Source organism: Plodia interpunctella, chromosome 16 (genome assembly GCF_027563975.2).
Source record: "Plodia interpunctella isolate USDA-ARS_2022_Savannah chromosome 16, ilPloInte3.2, whole genome shotgun sequence".
Lineage (NCBI taxonomy): Eukaryota > Metazoa > Arthropoda > Insecta > Lepidoptera > Pyralidae > Plodia > Plodia interpunctella.
Genome location: NC_071309.1, coordinates 772,699 through 799,894, shown reverse-complemented (window position 1 = coordinate 799,894; position 27,196 = coordinate 772,699). Strand labels below are relative to the sequence as shown.

The window sequence follows — 27,196 nt, the reverse complement described above, 5'->3', positions numbered from 1 at the left end:
ATTAGCGTTTTCCGCTTTGACCTACCTCTCGAGTAATGGAATAAACCTCTCGAGTAATGGATTAAACAAATTATCAAATAAGAAAAGAAACAATTAGTTACAGTTTGTAGTAGATACAGTTTGTAATAACTCGTCTCAAAGGATTACAAATAAATGAACAATCTAGGTGCGGCGACCCATTAACATTTTATCGGATAGGTATGTGTACACAAAATAAACACAAAACTAAAAAATATATTTTTATTCAGTCTTAAACAGACAATACGTATATAACAAAGGAGAACTTACGAAAACTTTTGATTAGGAAGTACCTATGTAGATGTTTCATAACATCATTTCCATCACAAACCAACACTAAAAGTTAAAAGTTAATCTCTCCATTTTGAAGTAGGTTTAGTGCCAGATTAAATATTTTAACGTCTATGTGGTAAATACTAACTAGGGGCTGTACCACGAAAAAGTTATGTGGCAACATAAGGTACTATCAATAACAGTTTGGCCACATTGTTGATATCATCGACAGTGGCGCCCCGTCTGCTGGACTTCTTTCGTGGTACAGACCCTTCACAAAGATTCCGTAGGCGGTGGATCACGCGTGGGTTAAGGGTCCCACTTCGCTTACGCTAAGTCCTACCGAATACACTCATCTATATCTAACAGGTAGAATCTTCGTGTAATTTAACACCTAAATTGAATATCATTTTTTGTTAATATTAGTAGAGTGTAATAATAATTGCAATATAAATATTTAACACTTAATTCAACTTCTGACTGTGGTGATCATCTTTTCATTTACGAAAAATTGCATTTTTTAAAAGTATTTGATGTAAGTACCTACTTCATGTAACACTTTCATGCACGTGACCTTTTTTGGTCTATTTTCAATCCAAAATTCAAAAGATGCCTGTCTATATTAACCTACGAGCTGGTATGCCCGCGGTACCCTATGTTTCACCTCGGATAATTAACCATCCACCATCTATTCGAAATTGCATCAAATTTAGCCCACCGGTTTAGCCATAAAAGCGAAATTCAAAAGTCTGTCTTTCGCACTTCTTTCACATTTACAATGTTATGTTTTATTTGCATAACCGATTTATTTAGGTTACCTTACAGCTATAAAATAAATGCATAGTTACGTATTCTCAACACTTGCTGATGTCAGGCAGGGGCTTGCCCTGGCAGTGGTTACGCCAACCGTACCAGGCCAAGAACCCGTGACGCTTGTAGATCTTCTTGGCGCAAGTGCTCGCCTTGGTGATGTCGTCGGTCAATAGTTCTGGAAAGAACGAGTTTAATTTTTAAATTAATAAGCCAAACTAGCCAATAACTGATAGAGGGAAACCGTGAAATTTCTCAGATGAAAGAGAGAGAGAAAGAGCAAAAATTATCAATGTATATCACAAGCAAGATGGGTCATAATGGACTGTGTAACCACTTCTTAAATAATTCATCTACTTAATAATACCATATATTGTTTATCTTTCTGGGGCTATATTATTCTTCTACAACATACATAGGGGCATATGAACCGGCCACATTCTAGGCCGTGCATGGTTTTTGCCTCTGAGCCGTCATCAGATTTTCTTCTCCGTTACTAGATGGCGCTGATAAGAATTCAAAGAGAATAAGCTACTAACGACGACATGTGACGTTGCAGTCTTTGCCCGGAGTGCTTGTTTTGCTGCACCAGTACTTGTCATTTATCTGGAACAGGCCGTAGTCTCTGGACCCGTTGGTGTTCACTTTGCTTGTTATGTCTGTCCGTCTGCCGCTTTCGTTCTCCACAAGGCATACCCCTGGGAAAAAAAACGTTTAATTTCATCACCTTTATCGTGATTTGAAAATATCAATTGTACTATTTGCTTTGCTACTACAAATCAAAAGGTAGTAAAAGAGAAAATGTTTCTTTTCTTATTTTCTCAGTGGACTACAAACTTAAAGTCATATTCGGTTAACAAAACAGGACAATTATTAATAATTAGGAGGAGAACAATAGGAGTGATTATTACTTTACGCTAGAAGAATTAATGACAACTATGTATCTACACAGAATCTTCATAGATCATCAGGTGTTGTTATCCAGTTCTTCGAAGACAAATTGTCAAGTTAAAGTTTCACAGGCATTTTTGCACAACAACTTTTAAATTAAATAGCATTTCTCAAAGAAATTACAAACTACTGGCATTTCGTAACGACCTCTACTAAGAAGACCTACCTACCCAATGATCTCATGTAGGTTTTGTTGACACATTAAAGTAAGGGAAAATACTATAGTGCAATGAAGGATATTGTTTACCTTTGCAACAAAACAATAGACGCGTCACGGCTCCCTACTTGGTTTTCTAAAGGACAATACACCTATTTTCAATTGGTGCATTACATCTGAATGTTACCAACGTATTGTAATGAAAATTAAGTTTTGAATTTTCCATCTTGCGTCACTTGCACGGGCAAAAGCTATAGTATCTACCTAATAAGAGAACTGTACAAATATCATTTGAAACGGTTTTTTTTCACAAGCATTGTTGTATTTATTTTATAAGGTCATGCAAAAATAAAAGGAAAAATATAAGTTACCCAATAATGAGAGAAAACTGTTAAAGACGGGACCAACAATCTGACGGAGCACAGAAAAGCTCGAGTTAATATGTTCTTATTAAACACCCATCCTGTGATTGATCATTGCGAAAGTTGCTTTTGACTATTAGGCGATCTGTATGCCGATAATGTACAGTCGACGTTAGATGTTAGGATACAGTTGGAGAGCTTAGTCGATTACTTTATATTTACCCCTCTGTTCTCTGTAATTTATTTAGTAGATACCTAGTTCCTTCAGAGGAACATCTGACACTGGTTTCGTCACGGTAGCTCCCTCAAAAGACATGTCAGATGCCATTATTGACTTGAATAAAGTCTGCCACCAGTGATAACAAGAAAGCATCAACAAGATTGAAGAAACCACTATTAATCCTTCTACTAAGTGCCTATAAAAAATTACTTACAATTAGTCATTTTGCTCTCTGGGAATCCTTGCCTCCTAAGTTCCTTAACCAAGCCACACCTCGTGAACGTTTTAGCCTGGGTCAGACCCACGGCTGTCAACAACAAAAAAACGGCTACTTTCAGCATACTGATACTTTTATCTACTTTACGCACTCGCAAGCACTCTCAAAATGTTGCAGAATACCACACTGTATGTACATTTATACGTAGAGATTTAGGTATCGGTTAAGGGGAAGCTATTTCGATTTATTCAGAAAAATTGTGGCGCTTGCTATAAAAGAATAAAGATAAAAATCGAATATCTCTACCGAATATTGAAAATATTAAGATTTCATTCATCACACCGGGCTTCGCGGCGTCGCAGCCGCGAATGCAAGCGAGAAAGCGCAAGGATGAGAGACAAAAATAAATTCTAATTTATTTAGCTATATTGTCCTTGAAATTAAAAGTAAATAATTAAGAATTAAAAGTAAATGAAGTGTATTAATGAAATGTAGATATTAAAATGATGATGTTTTAATTTTCTGTATATTTCTCTCTTTTTGACAATAATTAATATTTGTATTGTACCTACCTACCCGCGAATTACCTATAGGTAATTCGCGGGTACTGAGGTCGCGGTAACTGAGAAGATTGTGTAAGGGAGCGATAAGTCTGGATAAAACTAGGGAAAACTGAGTATGCCACAGATAAGTATTTCTTAGCTTTATTTTGTGTTTAGCGAAATCTACGACTTTAATAACTATTTTACTGATTAATAATAAAGAACAATGTAAAAATTCCACTTAAATAGAAATTGCGCATTTTGCAAATACTGACATACTTATTATTTACTTTTTAGATACGAGTAATAAAGTAATTTTATAATAGATACATAAATATATTTTTTAAAACACGCTATGACCTACTTGATAAGCGATTGTGGTATTTACACTGAGTTGTATAATTCCTGGGAAATTAATCATTTATCAATTTAATTTACTAATCAGATAATAACTATTGTCTACTCTGCGATTGTGCTAAAAGATTATATAAAAAAGAAGTGCAGATAAATCTTTTACAATAAGAACACGATGGGTCCCTCCCATCGTGTTCTCTCCAGCTTGGCTTGGTGACACAATTTTTTTTGTTTTCTTAGCCTGTGGTGTCCCACTGCTGGGCAAAAGCGTAACTCGTCCAGTTTTTATACATCGCATCTAAATCGTCCGAACACTTTGTTTGATTAATTAGATGTTGAAAAAAAATCGTATAATAATTAAATACCTCTAATCAAATATCGGGCGTCGGTCGTGGTTTACCTGGTAAGTCCAACTGGGTGAACCACGGGTAGGTACATTTATTTGTGCTTGTTTTCATAGATATTTGTCTACAGTTCTTAGTGTGTTAGTGCACGCTTTAGTATGTGACCGCGATGGCTGGTCGAGAGTATTGCCCATATTTAACTACCCGTACATATTCATATTTATATTATTTATTCGCCCACCTAGTGTTACAATGATTTAAAATTAAAATTAAAGGTAAATGAATCAATATAAACCGACACTGATAATAATACTTAACCTCATTTATAAGGAGAACATCTCCTTAAATAATCTTTCCGTCGAGCAAGGGGGATTTCCAGCCAATACGGGATAGGAAGTCAATAGATAGGTAGGTAGGACTGAATATAAAACAATATATTGCCAATGTATAAAAAGTTACCCTGTATATTTTATACGTAACGTCAAAGGCGCGGCCGATGTTCATTGGTTATGCCTAGATGAATCTTGCTTACCTTCGACCTAGGGTTAGTCTCAATAGGTACAGCGTAACTCGACAAGCGGTCATCTACATAATTACTGGTCCTAATCGATGAAATAAATTGAGGAAATGGTGAGACATAAAAAAAATATTCATAAAATGTATAAAAAATGTTTCTACTTTAAGCTTGTTTAGTTCACTAATAAGTTTGCGACTAATTGCAACTAGACTGCTGAACTGATAGTAGTAAAAGTCGGATGCATTTACGCAACTTGAGTTTTCAACCAGTGTTAGCGAAATAAACTCGATAAGAAAAAAAGATTTATCTCAACTGAAACTACGAAACTTTTCGAGTTTTATGCCGAATTCACACTATCGCCAATAGTGTGTAGATTGCATAGTTTGTAAGAGTACTTTTACTTAATACATAAAATAATAATATATATTTTTATATAAATATATCAGGACAAATCACACAGATTGAACTAGCCCCAAAGTAAGTTCGAGACTTGTGTTATGGGATACTAACTCAACGATACTATATTTTATAACATATTTGTTATATATATAGATAAACATCTAAGACCCGGGCCAATCAGAAAAATATCATTTTCCATCATGGCACGACCGGGGATCGAACCCGGGACCTCTCGGTTCAGAGGTAAGCACTTTACCTCTGCGCCACTGAGGTCGTCAAAAATACCGCAATGAAACACCAACAATGTATGCGGAATCCGCCATGTTAGGCGAATTGGTCCGCGACAGTGTGAAGCAGTGGCATTATGACGTCCACTGATATAATAATACGTGTCTTGAATTTTAAAATTCTCACCAGGTAAATCTGATTCTTCATGATTCCCGTTAACCCAAAATCGGATTGGTTACCTATACAATACATTGAGAATTTGAATTGAAGACAATTCACAAAAAAGTTAAAGCATACAATATTTTATCACTTCTAGCACTTTATAGACAAAGCACATTTTAGCTTAAGTGTGTTTTAAGTTTTTTATGAATAAAATAAAACTTAAAACACACTTTAGTTAGTAGGTTGTTACATATTGAAAAAGTCAAGTTTTCGACTTCGGAACATCGTATCGTTTTTGTTACCACAATTGTGGCAAGAGTGAATCATAATATAGTATTGTAGTATACTATGAAGTCATTGTTCTCGCGGTTAAGTCCCTGCGATATTTAAGGACTCATGACTTAGTCAGTCTCCCGGTTAGAGACAATTACGTTAATCTATATTTACCCTCTTAATCAACATGAAAGATGAAAAAAAATTAAAAATAAGTGTTGGCCCCTCTCTTGCGTTGTATAAGTCACATCAATCCACGTTCTCCTACTAAAAAATATTCTATATTGATGTCCTATAGGTATAAGCTATTTAGGGTCCCTATCCCAGACCATACAGTTAGAGGTAAAAAAAAAATATTCATAAAATGTATAAAAAATATTTATTTATCAATAGGCGAATTAATAATGTACATTGATCCACTTAATATTATATTTTCAGTTCCTATTCCGGAGTTTCTCCTCGATACTGATTTTCACCTCAAGCGCTTTCGCCAGCAAAGCGTCATCTATAGTCTTGACCTGGGAAAAAAATCAAAATTAAATTTTGTTTTAATTTATTTCGCACTGTTGGGCAAAGGTCCCATCACTCCCCCAAGTCTATCTCAAGATTTTTCTTTTTTTACCTGTGGATACTTTCAATTGATTCTGATTCATACTTTAATTTTTGTTATTTATTTGTAACTCTTTCTTAATTAGCAATGAATAAATGATAATTAATTACCATGTTAGTATAACGAATTTTCATATCTTGCAAATGCTTCATGCCTTCCGTCTTCTCTGCGTCGTACTGAGCAGTGTTTTGTTTGATTTCCTCACATCGCTGCAGCGCTTGCTGGGACCGTGATCGGCTTTTACGATCCTTCTCTTCGGCCTCGCGGAGCGCACTGTTTCTTGGAATAGATACATTATACTTTTTTGCACAAAATGCAATTTGTAAAAGTATTTACAAAAGGTGGAAAAATAAAGTTTTCATGGGTAACTGTAGCAAAAATAGTGTACAAAACTTTGCTGACGCGTTACTGATTTTGTGCTACACTACCCTGTAATTATATTAATATTATTAAATAGCTTAAGAAATAAGAAATAACTATTCATTTTATATGAATAAAACACTCAAAGTAGCCGTTGTCCTGGTCAGTCTTGTGTAGGTATTGGCGGTAAAAATCAACTGTCACATGTCACATTAAGTGTCAAAATTAAGCCACAGACTATACATTTTTTTTTAATTATCAAGTGAGCAAGTATTAGAGTAAAATACAACCTGTCGGCAGCTCGCTGGTGGTGGCGGCGCTGCAGCAGCCGCGCGCGGCGCGCGACGCACGCGGCCTCGCGCGCCGCGCGCAGCTCCGCCAGCTCCGCGCGCAGCGGCTCCAGCTCGCCCTCCGCGCTCTCCGCGCTCTCCGCGCCCTCCGCCTCCTCGCTGACCACAGGCTCATCGTTATTGCTAGCACTGGTGTCAGATTTTATTCCATTTCTGACATAACTTTGACGACTACCTATCCCGCCATCTAATTGCAGATAGTCGGAAACACTAAACTGTCCACAACAGACTTATATATTTTCTCTGACGATTCGGGTTTCTCGTTACACCTTGTTATTGCTAACGTGTTGCGTAAACGTTTCTACTTTGAGCTTGTTTAGTTCACTAATAAGTTTGTGACTAATTGCAACTGCAGTGGATAGTAGTAAAAGTCGGATGCATTTAGGAAACTTGAGTTTTCAACCAGTGTTAGCGAAATAAACTCGATATGAAAAAAAAGAGCTAAAATATATTTTGTAACTATCACACACATACATTACGTTAGCTTAAAATTTGCTTTTAACTTTTATTATGAATTAACAAGGATAGACTTTTTACAAGCTTTTATTTAATTTCACTTGTCCCACTGTCTGTGTACCCGCGACTTCGTGAGCGTATATCGTACAGCATTTTTCTATTTGTTTTTTTTATTTTATTATTATTACTTAAGTAGAAAATGATGTCGTTTTGACAGAACTTTCACAAAAATAATATATGCGCACTCTTTCACGCAAAATCGACTAGACGGATTGTTATGAAATTTGGTACACGGGTAGAACATAGAAGAATAACACATAGGGTACTTTTTACCCCGAAATTCCCACGAGAGCGAAACCCTGGGGATGCAGCTAGTATGTACTTATCTAAAAACTTACTTTATACCCTCATTCAACTTCATAATCTCATGTAGCAGATTATTAGCCTCATCGAGGCCCGGTTTGATAGTCTGCAAGTTTTTCAAACAGAATTCCTTCTGCATAAGTGTTTCCTTCAACGAATTCAATTTTTCGTCTGCCTCTTGTACATTCTGCGCTGCTTGTTGCGCCTGCGCCCTGATATCGTCCGCATCGTACACCCTCAAAGCCTTCTTCCGTGACACTTCGTCCAGCAATGCGTCCCTCTGAGTCTTTTTCTGCTCAAGAACCAGTTCAATCTGATGGTTTTCCTTCAAAACTGCTTCCAGCTCCTGTTTTTCCACATCGTGTATTTCTTTTTCTTGTTTGAGCTCTTCCTCTAATTGTTTGATGTCTTGATCTAACTGTAATATTTCAATGTTGTCACCAAATACAAGTGTATATGTAATGTACCTTTTCCATCAGAATTCCATAAGAAATTTTCAGAAATTGTCAAGTAAATAAATGTCCAGGACCAAATTAATTTTCGATGGCACATCAATGAATAAAAGTCAAAACACATAATTTTCCACTCCATATCCTCCAGTGGATGTCGTACGAGGCGACTAAGGGGCACAAAGCCTTGTACAGCAATTGAGGCAACAATAGCATTCCCAACGAGGGTTAACGTCAGGCAGGCTGTTATATCCCAGCCAAATTTTCAAAATTATAAGGTTTATTTTTACACCTTTGGCTTCGCGGCTTCATAGCCCCGAATGCGACCGGTAACACGCGAAGCTGAGTGAAGGGCCAGACAGTAGGTATGCTATAGTTTAAGGGAGGTATAAAAGTCGAGACAAAAATGTGATATACCTTTTCAAGTCGTTCAGCGCGCTTTCCTTTCTCCTCTGCTTGTATGTTTAGCATCTCTATCAGACGATTTCTTTTATCGTCCAATGCTTTTACCTGCAGTTATAAATATTTGATAGTGTTATTTCCGACGCGCATATTTATTTCCTTATTACTGATCTGTTTCTGATGTATGAAATAGGCAGGGTTATAATAAGACCCATATACATACATATTCTGGAGAGGTGTGACAAAGCTAAGACAGACTAACAACAATGTAGAATTTCTCTATAAGGCTTCATCACAAACTAAATCCTCATCAAAAATTTGGTTTAGAAAAAAATTATGATACTATTTCCCCCACATATCCATGTAGGAGTGGATTTCCGATATAAAAACTACATAAGTTGTGCTCATCTTTCTTAAACAATTCCGATCTAAATTCGAACAAAAAAAAAAATCCGAAAATTCGAAAATCGAAAAATCCGAACTGTTTGATCATGTAACTTCATAAGCCATTCTGAAGTTACATGATCAAACAGACAGGCAAAAATTAAAAAGTATTTAGGTGATAGAATCATGTTAATAACACTATGCCATTTAGAAAAGCTGTTACAGACAGACAGATGCTTCAATTTTATTTATTTGTATTTATTACTCAGTATTAGGATTGACCACATGTAATTTTACTGCCTGTTAGCAGTATTCTAAGAAATTAGGGACTTTATTAAAAAAAATCACCTCTTCACTTTTAGCAAACAATTCCTCTTCATGCGGTGCGATATCCCTCAGACGTTCCTCATTGAACACCATGAGGTTAAACAGGAGCAGCAGTATAGAGTGTGAAGTGGTAGTGGTGGGTTGCAGGAAGTGCATGATGCTGATGGTGGCATCCACTTGTGGCATCACGGACACCAGGTGGTTGATCACTCGGGTCATGTTGATCACCGGTATCAGGTCTGCGTAGTACATCATATGCTCGTTGCGGTTTTCTTCAGATGGTGGCTGGAAAATACTCTTTTTTTTCGATATATAGGTTCTAATTATGTATATTGTTATTCTAATTCATCCATACATTGTATTAATATATTATGACAATATTGTAAATGTAAAAGTGTACTGATTTGTACTCCCTACAGATCAAAACAAAGGGATATATTAATGTGATCTTTGTTGTGGAGATGGTTGGAGAGCTATAGAGACACACTGATTACTTATTGCCACGGGCGAACAAATACCAAACATGATTGGCTGGTAATAAGTGAAAAAAGTAATAATACCATAAATAACAAACTTATAGTAGCCAAATGACTTAAGGAACATAATTCACAATAAAATATAACTAGATATTCCATTGAGCGATTTACAAAATGTTAAAATAGTAGGTACCTAAATGAATAACTAGTGAATCAACAACAATATGAACAGACGCAAGGATCGCCTTAGCTGGTTCGTAAATTCCTCACCATAAGAATAGCATCTCTGTCAATGGCAAGTCTGTCGAAAACTTGGAACAAAGCCCCCATTAACGCCTGTGGATTCTTCAGATCTGCAGCCGTAAGGGGATAATTGGGAAAGTCGCCATTCCAGTTGCTTATGAAGTTCTCCACAGTAAATGCTTGAGCTAAACAGAATAGTAAACATTATTTTGGAGTCCAAACATGTTATAATTGTTTGAAAATCTATAACACTTACCACGCTCCATAATTCTTTGTATTAGATCATACACGTATGTAGCATAGGAATATCGCAATATTCGAGTCTATGTGCCTATTAGGACTTTTCAATACCTACAATAAAACAAAATCGAGAACGAAATACAATAAAATAAATACAGCAACGGAAATATTTTCTACTCAATTTGAATTTGAAACATAAGTACCAGTTTCACAGTGACATTTTTTTTTTGGTTTATTCCCTCGTTTTATTGAGGAGGCAAAGAGTACTAGCCCATACAGCCAAGTCTTTTGTATTGAATATTTATATATAAATAAGAGTGGCTAATATCCACTGAAGAAGAAGGCATAAGCCAAGTCTGTAGTGTACATCAAAAATTGAGGCCTAAAAGGCCTAGTCTTTAGTAATAAATCCAAATAAAACATAACCAAAAATATAAATATTTTTGTTTTAAGTCCAATCAAAGGGGTTTGAAGATTTGTGGCATACCTACTGCCGCCATTTTGATTTTTTTTCAAAATCGCGGCCAGCCATAAAACGTATATAAATCGATAGCTGAGATAAATACCAACAAAAAATATTAAAACAATGACCCTCGTAAAGTGTCAGGTTTCTGAGATAATAACCGTCAAAGTTGATCACGTGACATCCATAATTATAAGCAAGGGTATGTGTTCTGATGAATAAAGATGTTAAAAAAAAAACTTTTAGAACAAATATGTATGTTGCATTGTATCTGGATATATTTTTCAACTTAATAACATATTTTGTGACCATCTATGTGTGAGTGCAGTATCGTCATTAGATTTAATATGACATTTGACATTATAGGGTAAATGAAAGTAATAGGTACCTCTGTAAAACCATTTACTACATAACACAAGATAGGAATAATCATAAAATTAAAAATTCTCTTTACGTTTATATTGTGGCATAGTTTTATGGTTACCTACTTACTACAATTTCTCTTTGCGAAAATAGTTATATAAACCTGGATTTCTTTTTACATTGGCACAAAAGGGAAAACAATTAGAAGTACAGTTTCGGAACAGTATTTTTATTGCCCGATAAACAATTTAAGGCATCATGCTTTTAGTATTAATTTAAACACTTTTGAGACTACAAACACAAAAATCACATTCATAACATCAATACAAAAAACACTTTTTGACTTTCTTATACACATAAAACAAGTAATAGTTAATTACTTCCTCCGCCACACTCCCCCCACCCCCGCTTGTAGTGTGTCTCGCTTGCACATTAGAATAATACAATATATAATCTATTTTCTTGTTATATATAACACCTAAAACAATACCTAATGAACAGTACGTCTCCATTGACTTTTTTGTCGTAGTATAAAATATTCTTATTAAGTACATAGTAGCCGCAACATGTAGAAATATCATGAGGCATAGTTATCTATGTTTTATTATTAATATTATCTATACCTATTAGAATATTTTGTGTATGTTTACACATTGTTATACCAAATAGATGGGTTTATAGTCGCTATTAAAAAAAAAATAGAAATCACGTGATCAACTTTGACGGTTATTTTCTCGGAAACCTGACACTTTATGAGGGTCATTGAATTAATATTTTTTGTTGGCATTAATGTCAGCTATCGATTTATAAAGGTTTCATGGCTGGCCGCGATTTTGAAAAAAAATCAAAATGGCGGCAGTAGGTATGCCACGCTCCATAGTAAAATCTTCAAACCCCTTTCCATAAAAGTATTTGTTACAAATTCATATAAAGGTTTAAAGCAAGCAGGATTGGATAAGAGTTCCTGAAGCGAGCGCGGGATTGCTTCAGAATAATTATAAATTTGTGTTAGGCGGTCGACTAACACAATTCTTTGCAAACAGAAATTGGAACATTCGTAAAACAAATGATGTAAAGTTTGATCTGCAATGTTGCAATAATTGCATATAGGAGAAGACAAAAGTTTAAGACGAAACAGATGAGAATTAAAACGACCATGGCCAAGACGAAGACGACAAACTATAGTATAGAACTTTCTACCAGCAAAATCTCTTCCTTTTACAAACCAAGGTCGACCTAATTTATTATTGATTCCCGCATACCATAAACCCTTGCAATTCAATTCCCAAGTCTCCTTCCATTGTTTGTCAAAAAGCTGTGATATATTTTGTTTTAATAAAGATAGAACATCTCCCGCTGGTAGTGAGCAAGATTTTAATTCAATGCAGTTACCATAACGCACTATAGTTTTGGCGAAATAATCTACACTTTCGTTACCCTTCACACCTATGTGTGATGGAGTCCATAGTAATATTATATCCTTATGATGATTCTGACAGAGATCATAGTACTTCTCTCTTATTTTATGTGTTATAAATGAGGTGGTAGAATCAAATTTTGGATTATTAAGCGAACTTAAAATACCCATATTATCAGTAATAATAATCCAATTATCATAGTAATGTTGAGAAATGTATTCGAGAGCTGAAAATATTCCAATTGACTCTGCCGTATAAATGGAAGCATTATTAGGGAGTCTACCCATGACCCGTTTTGGCTTCTAAATCATAAATAGCCATTGAGACAGCTGACGTTGACGTATTCTTTGAACCGTCTGTATAAATTTGCTTGTAACCTCTGTATGATTCTAATTTGTTGTAAACATCCTCTTTAAATTCAAGAGATTTATCTATAACAATTTTAATAGGATAAAATTTGCTTTCGTAAGAACCTGAATAGCATGGCAGGATTACACTTTCATAAAGATTATTTTGAAGTTTGAATTCGACAGCTTCTTTAAGACATTCTGTTAAGTTTGAAGAAGAATTTACTAACTTAGGCATTAAGGGGTGACCTGTTGAAGAACAAATTTTGAGCAGAAATTTATAGTTAAGATAACGGAATCTTATGGCTAAAGGAGGTATGTTACATTCAACTTGCATTGAGATAATTGGCGTAGACATCATAGCACCCAAAATAATACGAAGACCTTTATTCTGAATTTTTTCCAGCTTATCTATACTTTTCTGATTAGCATAACAAAAATATGCATATTCGAAATGACTTCTAACTAGGGATTTATACAACATTAATAAAATTTTGGGGTCTGAACCCCAGTAAGTAGCAGATAATGTTTTAAGAATATTAAGAGCTCGAAGACTCCTGTTGGCTATAATATCAACATATTTATTAAAATTATTATTGTTTTGAAACATGACTCCCAGAAATTTTATTGACGAATCAGCAGGCAATAAATTACCCTCATACATTATACAAATATCCCTAACTTTAATAGATTTTTTTGAAAATACAACCACTTTACTTTTTTGTTTGCTGATGCTCAGCTGGAGATAGGTGAAATATGAGTTCAACCCAGCCAGGGCTGAATTCATCTTTCTGTTTATGTCTGACATATTATCTCCTTTGCAATATACAGCCAGGTCATCAGCAAACTGTAAATTATTGACATCCAAACCTAGATTAATATTTAAGTGATGAATATACAACACAAACAGCAAAGGACTCAAGATTCCTCCTTGACTTACACCTTTATATGAATATCTTGGTCCTATAAGATTATTATTAAACTTCACATATAATTTCCGTTCATGAAGAAAATTAAAAATCCAATTTACAATTTTTTCAGGAAGTCCCAAGCTGATTAGAGTGGCAGAAAGAACATGCAAGTTAACATTATTAAAAGCACCAACTACATCAAAGAAGACACAAGCCAGAATTTTATTGTTTGATAAGGCCTCCTGAATGTCCAAATTCAAGTGACACAGACTTTCTCGAGCTGATCGACCACGGCGAAATCCAAATTGATTATAAGGCAATAAATGGTTACTCTCTACATAAAATTCAAGACGTTGTTTTAATAACTGTTCAAAAATTTTGCCAACACATGAGGTCAAAGTAATAGGACGATAAGAGTCTGGATCATTAGGAGCTTTATCTGGTTTTAGAATTGGAATAATACAATCCATTTTCCATTGTGAAGGAATTAAGGAGTTCTGCCATAGCAAATTTAAAATTGTTAAAAATGTTTGTTTATTAGAATCATTCAACAATTTCAACACTCTGTAAGATAAATAATCTAGACCTGTTGAAGTATTTTTTCTAGAGTTAAGGGCTGATTGTAATTCTTGCATAGAAAAGTCCTTCAACAAATAAGAATTATTGGTTGTGTGAATAGAGGGAACAGTAAAATTATTTTCAACTGTATCTGGGGTGTATTTATGAAGAAAGTCAGTTACCCAATTGTATTCAGAAACAAAATTTGTGGAAGGAGAGTATGAATTGTTAATTTTTTTAATTTTCTTCCAAATTTCACTCATAGAAGATAAACGATTTAGTGAGGAACAGTATTGCAACCAACTGAATTGTCTTTCGCGTCTTAAAATAACTTTTTTAATAGCCTGAACACGTTTCAAATTAATAAAATTTTCTGTAGACGGACAAGTTTTAAATAAAATATAAGCTTTATGAACATTTTCAACTGCTTGAGAACAAATGTGATTCCACCATGGCAAAGATCTACGACTTGCATTGATGCTGGGTGCAACAGAATGTTTAACTTTGGGAGCTGAAGCTTCAACAGTACTAGAAATTATAGAACAAAAACTATTATAAGAATTGATGGGATCCACATGATTAACATTGAAATTAGACAACAATAAATTGACCTGTGCTTCATAAGTCTTCCAATCAACCAATTTTAAATTAACATGTTTTAGCAAATTTGAAGAGTTATGAAGCATATTATTAGAATTTGGTCCTAGACACAACCTTGTTAATGTAGGTAAATGATAACTTCCAAGTGGGTTGTCACAGACCTGCCAATCACACTGTAATACTAAACACGATGAAACCATGGTGAGATCAAGACCATTAGGTCTAGCAATATTTGAACCAATTGTAGTAGGCACATTGCTGTTTAAGAGAACCAAATTATTTTTATCTATAATATCTAGAATGTCCCTACCACGAGCATCAGTAGAATGACAACCCCAATATGGGTGATGAGGTTAAAATCTCCTGAAAAAATAAAGGGTTTGGGTAAAGAAGAAATTAAATTATTCAATTTATTACTACAGAATCTAGGGGTGCTAATACTAGGACAATAAACACTAACTATGGTGACAGATTTACTATTTAATTGAAGAGAAATTGCCACAGTTTGTATTGAGTTATCAGATGCAATAGCAAAATTAGAGAAATGAAAAGAGTTATGAATTAAAATAGCTACCCCATTGTGGTCATTGCCAGAGTCATTTCTTACAACAGAGTAGCCTTTAATATTAAATTTGTGGTGTGGTCTTAACCACGTTTCTGATATAATAGCAACATGTATATTTTGATCATATAAAAATTTCTGGAAGTCAAGTCTATTACTTAATAAGCTTTGTGCATTCCATTGACAAATATTTATTATACCTGTGAATTTTCCGAACAAACTGAATTTGTCTTAAGTATATCCTTAAGAGTGTCTGCAATAGTTTTAGTATTTACAATAGTGTTATTATTGATTTTATTGTGTGAAATCACCTTTATGATTGCTTCAGTGATGAAGCTGAGCATTTTAGTGTCAGAGAGAACAAGTTTTTGGAATTCTTGTGAATTTTTTGGATTAGTAAGTGATGGAAAGGCGTTGTTTTTCAAGGTTTCAGAATAGGACTGTGGAATAATCTTGTTTTTATTTTCAATAATTTTTTGTTTTTTTACTGGACAAGTGCCTGAAATGGCTATATGATTGCCTTTGCAATGAATACAAACTGCATTCGCTAAAGAAACATTACAATTTTTGAAGCTATGGCCTTCAGTGCAGATAGAACAACGTTCTGCATTTTTACAAAATTTGGCAAGATGGCCATAACGTAGGCACCGGAAACATTGTTTAATCGGTGGAATATATGGCAGAACAGGTACACGCCACATTTTTAAATAAACATAATCAGGTAAAGACGCACAAGATGCAAACGTAATCGCCACGGTCTGAGTGGGTTGTAAGTTATAAGATTCGCCTTCTTTTACTTTACGCATTATTCTACGAACACAAATAATTTTTTTTGTTGTAGTAGAAAGAACTTTAAAGATTGTTTTGTTTGACAAGTCTGATGGAACATTAGTTATAACACCAGTTATTTCTGTAACCGCTGCCGGAATAGAAGCAGTGATGCGATGTTCTCTATGGAAAGTAGCATTGTCCAAGAATGAATTAGCCATGTTAGGATTATCGAATACAACCCCCATTCTATATTTGTTGACTTTTTTAAAATATTTTATCCCTTTTACAAAGCGAGTGAAACTATTACTTAAATACATCATATCTCTGGAACCTATTGGGACATTTTCATCCGAGCTAGCTATGAACACGACGTGCTCATGCCCTGGACTATCTTCAGGATATCTACGACTATAATCGGCGACCCTATATGGTTTGTATTTGTCCAGTGGCGACTCTGACGCGTCAGAGTATTCTGAGTCACTATCAGAGCTCTGGATTACCGAATTGGTTTCATATTCTTGCTCCTTCTTTTTCCTCTTCTTGCCGCCCATCGCTGGAAAGGTAAAAACTTACCCCGACCTCAGCAACACTTTATACAAAACAGACTATAGAAAATATATAAATAACGAAATTATATACAAAAGGAAAGGTATTTACAACAAGATTTACAAATATATACAGATTTTGCACAAATTTAAATTTTCCCAGAAAAAAAGACCGCCGTCGCTTCCAAATTCCCGCGCTTTTTCTTTCACAGTGACAACTACAATGATAAAACGCAATAAGTGTTGCCAGTATTGAAATGATATTGAAACGTTCGTCTATCGTCTACGTGCAGTCAACAACACATCACGATATCCTGCATGAACTTCTATGCCGCGGTAATAAGGAGTATTACTGCACATTTATCCCGCCAGAGTACAGCACTGTATGTTAGGTACACAAAAGCTTTGTTGCCTTTTGCTATGTCGATTAAAACTTTTATATTAGAGTACTTTATTAATCCTTTCATTATGTAAACATTCGTTTGTGAAAATATACAACAATATAGCATATTCAGGTGCCGATAGATTGGGAAAAATCGTTTTCCATAAGATAAAAAAACTTCGAAAACTATGGGATACGCCTCACGCTGTAGAATTTTCGAGTAAACGGTCGAAAAGAAGCTCGGAACACTTTACACGTGAAGATTTATTAAAATACTACTTCATACAGGTAAGATCTTCAGTCAAAATCAAATTTATATCAGTTTATAACCACAGTTGACCTCATAATGCAGAATATAACCCAGTGTTATTATTTTCAGGATAATCCACTAAATCCTTTCTTTTTCCTTTAAACTCGCATCACGATTGCGTAGAAGGTATTTTTTGTCGTAAATCTGCAACAATATTGAAAATTGGCGCTTTTTTACAATTTGGCAATGTTTGTGTACCTTAGTTGTACCAGTAGTGCCATCTGCGCTGAACTTTGCGTACTATTATACCCTTTAAGTACCTACCTACGCACGCATACAAATGTACCTATGTGACGGACGCTGACGTGTGAGTGAGTGTCAGTGAGCGACTGAGTAACCTGTTTTGTGGTGTTTGTAATTTTTCTTTCACCGACAGAACTCAAGTCAGACAACAAAATTGCATTTTACAACTTAATTATTGTTTGTTTAGTGTTTGAAAAATAATTAAAATGAGAATAACAAACGTCAGACGTGGCCGTATAATTCGTATCGCTGCGGCGTGTGCTGTTATATTACTTTTATTGTATGCTGTAAATAGATGGACTAGTGAGAAAGAAGAACTCAAACCCATTTTGTCTGAATATGTTTCCTCCTCATACAAATCTCATCCGGGTGTTTATCCGCAGTTAAAAACAGGTAAGGAACAATCATAATTAAAATGTCAAAACTTTGTTATGATATTTTACTAGCACCAAGTATACTACTGTTATTCGGCCTAATATAATTTTGCCGGCGTGTACACGTTTCATAAATCCGTCAATGTGTGAACTTTTATAACTAAATACCAATTCTAAAAGTAAATATACATATTGTATAAACCTTTTTTATAGATAACATTCTTTTTATTTTGTAGAATATTATTTTTCACAATCTCTTTTAAAGTTTGTGAAAAATACAGGTAAGTGCTTTTTTAATCTTCACTTATCTTTGTTTATATTCAAACTACAAAACATTCATGTAGGCATATAATCTGGTCAAGAATATTAAATTGTTTCACACACACTATTGGTTTTATGTAAGTATGAAAATGAATCTTTACGATTCATCAATCCAATCAAATGCAATTACAAATGATAGTGGATACCCAAACACTTGCCTAGATACTTATTTTATACTAGGATTTAACCATGGCTATGTCCAAGTGAATTTCCCTAGGGAACAACTCTTATGGAGATGAAAGATATGCTGTCTTTCTCCTTACTCAATGTAACCGCGAAATTTCAAATTTAAGGAATAGTAAAATATGAAGCATTATATTAATGGCTAGTCAGGATTTGAAAGAGTTTCAGTTGCTTGAGATCTTATCCCTTTGTTATAAAAATTATCCAATAGGTAACTACTATATAAGTACAAAGTACAAAGGATACATTACAAATTAAATACTTATTTATAAATACTTTGTACTTACAAAGAGGGAAAAAAAATTGTGCCCAACCTATTTAATTTGTTACAACTTATTTATAACTATTATTATATTTGAAAATGTTTGTCACCATTTTCTAGCATTCACATTTTAACATAATATGCCTTTGCCCAGCAGTGGGACAGCTATAAAAAAATAATAATATAGGTACATAATTATATTTATGAACATTTTTATTGAAAGATTGTGAAGATTAATAAATAATTTTAAATATATAATTTTTTAATATCCAATGTTACTGTCTATTATATTTCAGATCTTGGTAACTTTGAACCAAAGAATGTAGTGGTGGGGAAGGGCCCAGGGCAGGGTGGCAAGCCGTATCACATGTCGGGCCGTGATAACGACATATCTGAATCTGAAAGTATATATGGCATGAACATTGCCGCTTCTGATGACATTGCTATGAACAGGTTGGTATTTATGTCTACTGTGTTGATTGTGGGTTTTTTATTTATTTAATCATTACACATCTTACAAAAGTTAACAATTGGCAAGTACTTCCCAACTGTAATAATCAAATCAGATACTTTTTCTAATGTCAAAATATAAAATTGCATGGAATGTAATGTGCTATGACGTTACCGATTTTTCTAGTTAAAAATTGATTTCTAAGCATTTACTTTCATATACCTACTTTAATGAGAAAAAAAAAACTTAAATTACTGAAATACCTTTATCTACCTATATAATTATTTACCCAGTTAAGTAGCTAACGAGAAGAAGTTTGACAATCAAACCTAAAGGACCAAATAGAAAATTACAATAATAATGACAACCTCGATGGCGCAGTGGTTAGGTTCTTGTTCTTCTTGTTTATCTATATATGTATTTATTATAAAATATAGTATCGTTGACGTAGTATCCCATAATACAAGTCTCGAACTTACTTTGGGGCTAGCTCAATCTGTGTGATTTGTCCCAATATATTTATTTATTTAATGATGCTATAAAAAATTATTCTGTCATGAGATGGTTTAGTATATCCATAATAAAAAAGTTGGCCCAGTAGTTTCTAAGTTTATTGATTAAAAACAAAAAAAAAATCTTTTCTCTTTATAATATTAGACTAGGTATCCTAAATATCTTTATTATATTATAAATTTATAACAAATATATATATAGATAAACATCCAAGAGAAAGGGCCAATCAGAAAGAGATCGTTTTCCATCATGACCCAACCGGGATTCGAACCCGGGACCTCTCGGTTCAGCGGCAAGAACTTTACCACTGCGCCACCTAGATCGTCAAAGTCTATAGACATGAAGAAAGTGTTAACACAAATGTGTACCATTGTATTTAAATTTATTTTTATTGCATATATATTTCTTTAGAACAATCCCGGACACTCGCCTGGACGAGTGTAAGTACTGGCACTACCCGACGGAGCTGCCGACCACGTCCGTCATCATCGTGTTCCACAACGAAGGCTTCTCCGTGTTGATGCGCACCGTGCACACAGTCATCGACCGCTCGCCGCCCAACATACTGCATGAAGTTGTATTGGTAATATAATTTTTTTTTTATACAGCATCATGTCTACACTGAGCCAAGAGTTTTCTCTCTCACAGACAAGCTAAGAAGATTAATTAGCTGTTCTTTCTTAGTCATTGACTTTAGATTATATTTAAATCGCCTAAAAGCATATAAAATAACTTTTAACGACTAATCTTCGACCATCTAGCACCAGTAGTCAGCATCAGCACACACTATGTGTATAGTTCTCGCTCTAAATTCATACTTATACTAACTAAATTATAAATGTGAAAGCGTCTATTTGTCTTTCTTTCAAGTCTTATGGATTGATATGATTTTTGTTGCGGAGATCGCTGGAGAAAGTCATAAGCTGCTTTATGCTAGTATATTAGTTAACCCTAGTTATGTATTCACTTCATTTCACACACCTCAGGTGGATGACTATTCTGACAAAGAGAACTTGGGTCGCAACCTCGACAACTATATCAAACGTTGGAAAGGGAAAGTGAGACTGATTAGGAACGCCCAACGCGAGGGTCTGATCCGCACTAGGTCACGCGGGGCGCAAGAAGCAACCGGTGACGTCATCGTCTTCCTCGACGCCCACTGCGAAGTCAACGTCAACTGGCTCCCCCCACTCCTCGCCCCCATTTACAGGGACTACAGAATCATGACGGTGCCAGTCATTGACGGCATAGACCATAAGACGTTTGAATACAGACCTGTGTACCAACACGGCACGAATTACAGAGGAATTTTTGAATGGGGAATGCTGTATAAAGAAAACGAAGTTCCTGAAAGAGAAAGCAGTTTGCATAAATACAAATCGGAGCCGTACAAAAGTCCGACGCATGCCGGTGGCTTGTTCGCGATAAATAGACAGTATTTCCTTGAAATTGGCGCGTACGATCCCGGTTTGCTAGTGTGGGGCGGGGAGAACTTCGAATTGAGTTTCAAAATATGGCAATGCGGCGGAAGTATTGAATGGGTGCCTTGTTCTAGAGTCGGGCATGTGTATAGAGCATTCATGCCCTACTCCTTCGGCGACTTAGCAAAGAACCGGAAAGGTTCTTTGATCACGATCAACTACAAGAGAGTTATTGAGACGTGGTTCGATGAGGAACATAAGGAATATTTCTATACTCGAGAGCCGACGGCTAGGTTCTTAGATATGGGGGATATAACCGCTCAGTTGGCACTGAAGAACAAATTGCAGTGTAAGGATTTTTCGTGGTACATGGAGAACGTGGCGTACGATGTTTATGACAAGTTCCCCAAATTGCCGAAGAACATTTATTGGGGAATGGTGAAGAATCAAGCCACCGGGCTTTGTCTGGACACTATGGGGAAGGCCGCGCCGGCGTATATAGGTGAGTTGTATGTATTATCACTATCTTAATTAACTGACTGAAGTTTGAAGGTGTTCTGATTAGGTTTATTACGAAATCAGTTCCACTTCTGATACAAAAAATAAGTCATAGTGTTGCGACAGGTGCCCGTATGCTGATAGATACAGAGGGATCCCTAACGCGATGATATAAAGGAAACTTCGGTAATGGACTGTATGTAATATGGTAATTATTAATGATAAAATACAAAGGTTCGTATTCGGACGGTTAAATCGAACGCGGTACGTATCGGCCGGAGCGCGATCGGACGAGTAATGTGTCACTGGAATGTGACGTGTGATGTGTGGCGCGCGGGTGGTCCGCTGTGTTGTCATCAACACACATAGTCAAAGCATTTAATTAGAAATTAGACCGTCACAGGACTTTTTTTACGCCGGTCTTCGTCCCTTGCTACTTTTACACGCTTTGTGAGTCACTTAAAATATTTTTCTTCCCATAACTCAGCCAAACTCATGATTAGTTTGGCTTCATCTATTCAGACATGAGCGGCAACAGTAACGAACTAAATATAGGTATTGTTGAATGACTAAGGTACGTCAGCGTGCCACGGCGCGGGCCACAGCCAGCTGTTCCGGCTGAGCGAGGCCGGGCAGCTGGGCGCGGGCGAGCGCTGCGTGGAGGGCGACGTGGACGCGCTCAAGCAGGCCATCTGCAGGCTCGGCACTGTCGACGGGCCGTGGAGGTCAGACTTTATATATATTTATTTTATTTGAAATGTGAAACTTACAGATTTATCTGCGGGCTCGGCACAATTGACGGACTGTGGACGTCAGCCTTTATATTAATTTTGTTTTATAAACTTATAGCTTCTTCATTATACATATGAAGTGGTGAGATTTGTGATAACTTGTGTAGATCGTTTGTGTGAAGTTTCAAGTTAATAATAACATTTCTTACCACTGATGCATGTGTTTTTTTACACTTTATGCATTTTATTTGGTAAACTTGCAGCTTTTTCATAACTATTGAATGTGTTATGCTCACAATCCAATTTGCCAAAGTGGTGTGAAAGAATTATTCCACTCAAATTACCTGGCTATTTCACCCAGGTGTTTTGAGTCCACTGAGTCGGTGTACTTAAATCACCTCGGACCGGAAATTTCACAAAAACAAGGCAACAAGGTGATTTAATTACACAAATCACTGGACGTAATTATGCTAAGGACAATAAAATGAAAAGATTGTTGCCTTGTAATTTAAGTGGAATATTTCGTGTGAAATAAACGAAAAATTCAGCGCAACTTTCCGTTTTCAATACCAGATACGAGAAGACGAATTCTCAACTGGTTCATCGTTTGCACGGCTACTGCCTCACTCTGCAGGCCCACACGAGGACCCTGGGCCTGGCCCCGTGCGACCCCAACAACACCTACCAGAAATGGACCATCACACACAATTCGTCGAAATGGTCAAAATGAGCTTCCTTTTTTAAATGAGGGTTTTCAAAAGAAACACCAGATGTCAGCACCTGTGCTGTGATGCCATTGGTTGCTAGGTTTGACACTTTCGATCATTGTCAAATGAATGACAGTTTTACTTTCTGACAATTACCTGTAAATATAATTTTATTAGCGCAATCTTGGGGATCTTGAAAACTCTCATTGAATTCCAATGACCACATTCGATTTTTTGTTTCGTATGTCACAATTTAATTTACGTTAAACTACATTTTAGAATACGAGTATTTTGGATTGCCTTGTTGATTAAGTGGACTTGCACCCTAACGCTCACTCGAGCGTTAGGGTGCTATGAGCTTTAATATGCCTCTTTTATTTTTCTGAAAGATATCACTTAATAACAAAAAGATAGTAAAAATCGATTTTTTTTTTCAATGAAGCGTGATGACTTTTTTTTTTATTTACGATCAAGTTTATCTTTCAGAAAAACAAACGTTTATCTCATATCTTAACTAAATATAAAATAATATGCGACAAAAACTGACGCTTTCCTTATGCGGAAGCGATTTTCACACATTTGGACACGTATATAAATGTTCAAAATCAGCTAGTTCTAGTATGAGACATAAGTTCTGCCATACAATTTACAGTTCACTGCCGCATGCGAATGCGACGGCGTACTAAACTATATATATACTTTAGGTATATATTAAAAATTGGCAGTTGGGTGTTTCTCCGAGCGTGTCGACCGCTGCATCTGCCCTGTCATTACCATTTTTAAAATTTTAACAAAGACAACAAATAGTTTTACTATCTGACTTTGAAATCATTAATATGTGCTGTGGTAATGTCAATTTCATGATTTTGGAAATGATTCCTTCCTTAAGAAAATTGACAGATGGTAATGATCCAGTTATAAAAAAAATCCGTGGCCGCACTTTTAATAAAGATAATTTATTCCATACATTCCCACTGAGTTCACAAATTTCTTTTCGATATGTACGTATGTCTTAAGAGATTAAATTTTGTTGTAATAATAACAAATTATTTTTACATGTATGTTTTTTTTAAATTTTTTCCTTTCATAATTCGTTCTTTCTGAACTGAAAAGCCGACTGGCCAATTTAGACATTTTGTTATGTTAATCATTATTTGCCTTAGACATTTAATGATAGCCAGGTACTAAGTAATGAATATTGTACATTTGTAAAAAGAATGATATATTGATAGCATCATTGGCTATTTTTGTACTTATTATAGTATGTACACATTCCTCTTTATTGAGAAATTAGTTATCTCAGAATAGTGTATAGGCAAAATTTTGCAACGCGATAATATTATTTATTAATATAGTGAAACAAACAGAATCTTAAAATGAAACTAAAGAAACATTTGCCCCGGGGAAGCTTTCCTTTATTTGAATGGTCGTGTAAAAACTCATTTTATAATTTCTCAAGCATCCATCACTACGAAGACCGAGTGTGTCATGAGGCATAGTCCACCCTTATATCAATCCATAAACATTGCTAATGCCCCAGAAGCAAGGGATTCAATCGTATTACAATGCACAAAAGAAGACACCTGACGTGTCTATGGTTTGCCTGCACAGTAGATTTATTTATTGGCATTTTTTCTATCGTGTCATCTTTTACTTCACGATGATGATTTAAAAGAATACAAAAAAAACCTATAGACTTCATTTCATGTTTAAAATCGTTTTGGAAAATAGCAAATCAATTTAAGTTATTACTTCAGTACCTACCTACCTAATTTTTACAAAAGCTTATATTTTTAAATTAAAGTTGACTATATATAATATAGTTTATCCTGGGCTAATTTAACAACTTTTTTTACCTTTGGGATTAATTTAAAACTATACAACGAAAACTTCTAATTTTAACCTTCTAGATTAATTTTTACCTACTATGATATTGTTTAGTGATCTATACTTTTACCCCGTTATTTATATAAAAAAAGTTTAAGTTGTATGTATTTTATAATACACTAGCAGCTGTTTAAACTGATGCGTGTGTCTTGAAGTTTGGAGATTTCACTCTTTGTAATAAAGAGACCAAGAATAACAGGCTAAATGTATTCATTTACTCAGACCAGATTTAAAATGCTCACTTGCCAGACTTAATTATTGCATTTAAACTTTTATGAAATTATACATAAGTATTTTTTTTTTATTCCACGGTGCCTATATGAAATTACATCCATGTATCCATTGCTTTATAGAGGTGTTGCAAAAATATGTACCTAATATAAAATAATATGTATAAAATGTGAGACGAATAAATTGCCATATTGTCGAGTATGTTTATGTTTGACGACAACTTTTTGTTACACCCCTACACTTATTGTAGAAACTGCTAAATTTAATGATTTATTTATATTATTACACGTGTGTCTGCATATGTTTTATATTCTTAATAAACTGTGCTGTTAGGAATCTTTGACGTTACGATCCTATTATGAGAGAATATTTGAAATATACAGACAATTTGTGCACTAATTGTAGGTACACTTGTGGCAGGCGTGGCAGCTGAACAGATTTTGATACGATTCTTAGCTCTCTCTGTCTATCCCTGATACTGTATCTAATTAATATCTCCCGATAAAATAAATTGTGCTAATTTTCGTTTTTAATTTATTAATAGATTTTATGTGAGGGCTTGTTTCCAAGGAAAAAATATAATTAAAAAAATAAAAGATTATTTTGTGACGTTGTTTTCGAATTTAAAATTAGACAACGTTTAATTTTTTTTACTATCTTCAAATATTTTTGCGGCCAACGTTAGATACCTACCGGTACCTACCTATTGTTTAAGGCTTTGTAACCTTATTAGGCCCTAGTAAAAGTAGAGACCAACTAGGTAACGCTTTTAATTATTAAACTAAGAAATATACTGAAAATATTAAAATCTGCAACTAAGTGTGAATGTGAAATGTGATTTTGAGATATAAATATGGAAAGTATTAATTATATCAACCATTTGGTTATATCTTCCGTAAAAACATTGGATTGCTCAATAATCTTCCAAAGTGTGTTCAAAAGAGGAACATTTACATGCAACGCAATAACTCCTAAAAATGTGATAATAAAAGTTTGTGGTTAGTAACGGTTGATTTACAAAGCCTGGATTTATAGATTTTCTAAAATTGTAATATGTCTTGCATTTAGACCGTTTGTTCGCGTGTCTTCATTTCTGATATATGAATAGTTTAGTAAATAAGGCCCTTTTAGTGTGTATAGTCATTATCATGTAAATTAAAAATAAGTGTGAAGGCTGACCAGAATAATACACATCAAAATTGGGATTTGCTGAAGTTATAGTACAGTCATCGACAATCTAGTTTTAAGAAAAAATTGTTAGACATTTTCTTTATATCTGACACTACACTACTGAATGAATGAAAAAATTGTAAGACATTTTCTTTATATCTGTCTGCGTGATTGTCCACTCATCCGTACACTACTGAATGAATGAATGAAAAACCCACGACCCTACAGTACTGAATGAATTTGATGCGATTTTTTATATTATTTGTTACAATCTGATGTTACTATATTGATTGTACTATAAAGTTTCATCGTCCAAAAATGCCTAAAAACGTAAGGTTTATTTTTTCTGTATGGAAAATTACTGTGATGTTTTCGACAGCAATGTTATCATATGTATTTCAATAATAGAAATAAACTATTTATTGTTGAATTGTATTTTTATTGCACTGACCTTGTTACTACATGCGTTACGTATTCAGACTGAAAG

At 34.8% G+C, this 27,196-nt stretch overlaps 4 protein-coding genes across 4 annotated transcripts; 1 reads left to right on the top strand and 3 right to left on the bottom strand.

The window, feature by feature from the left end:
* Positions 1–226: 226 nt before the first annotated feature.
* LOC128676417 (lysozyme-like) lies at positions 227–3,167 on the bottom strand. The gene is made up of 3 exons (XM_053756518.1): positions 3,006–3,167; positions 1,641–1,799; positions 227–1,279 (listed from the first exon to the last, which is right to left on the bottom strand). The coding sequence occupies exons 1-3, from the start codon at positions 3,130–3,132 to the stop codon at positions 1,146–1,148; spliced, it is 420 nt and encodes a 139-aa protein (XP_053612493.1). The 5' UTR covers positions 3,133–3,167; the 3' UTR covers positions 227–1,145.
* A 3,020-nt stretch (positions 3,168–6,187) lies between these two features.
* On the bottom strand, positions 6,188–10,689 carry LOC128676412 (golgin subfamily A member 6-like protein 7). Its single transcript, XM_053756511.2, has 8 exons — positions 10,504–10,689; positions 10,275–10,432; positions 9,550–9,813; positions 8,833–8,925; positions 8,002–8,384; positions 7,088–7,246; positions 6,548–6,710; positions 6,188–6,345 (listed from the first exon to the last, which is right to left on the bottom strand). The coding sequence occupies exons 1-8, from the start codon at positions 10,511–10,513 to the stop codon at positions 6,262–6,264; spliced, it is 1,314 nt and encodes a 437-aa protein (XP_053612486.1). The 5' UTR covers positions 10,514–10,689; the 3' UTR covers positions 6,188–6,261.
* Positions 10,690–15,903: 5,214 nt separating this feature from the next.
* On the bottom strand, positions 15,904–17,211 carry LOC135309869 (uncharacterized). Its single transcript, XM_064436465.1, has one exon. The coding sequence runs from the start codon at positions 17,029–17,031 to the stop codon at positions 15,904–15,906; it is 1,128 nt and encodes a 375-aa protein (XP_064292535.1). The 5' UTR covers positions 17,032–17,211.
* Positions 17,212–18,013: 802 nt separating this feature from the next.
* Pgant7 (Polypeptide N-Acetylgalactosaminyltransferase 7) lies at positions 18,014–27,139 on the top strand. The gene is made up of 6 exons (XM_053756562.2): positions 18,014–18,353; positions 19,397–19,553; positions 20,476–20,647; positions 21,051–21,987; positions 22,558–22,708; positions 23,288–27,139. The coding sequence occupies exons 1-6, from the start codon at positions 18,167–18,169 to the stop codon at positions 23,442–23,444; spliced, it is 1,761 nt and encodes a 586-aa protein (XP_053612537.1). The 5' UTR covers positions 18,014–18,166; the 3' UTR covers positions 23,445–27,139.
* The last annotated feature ends 57 nt before the right edge of the window (positions 27,140–27,196 follow it).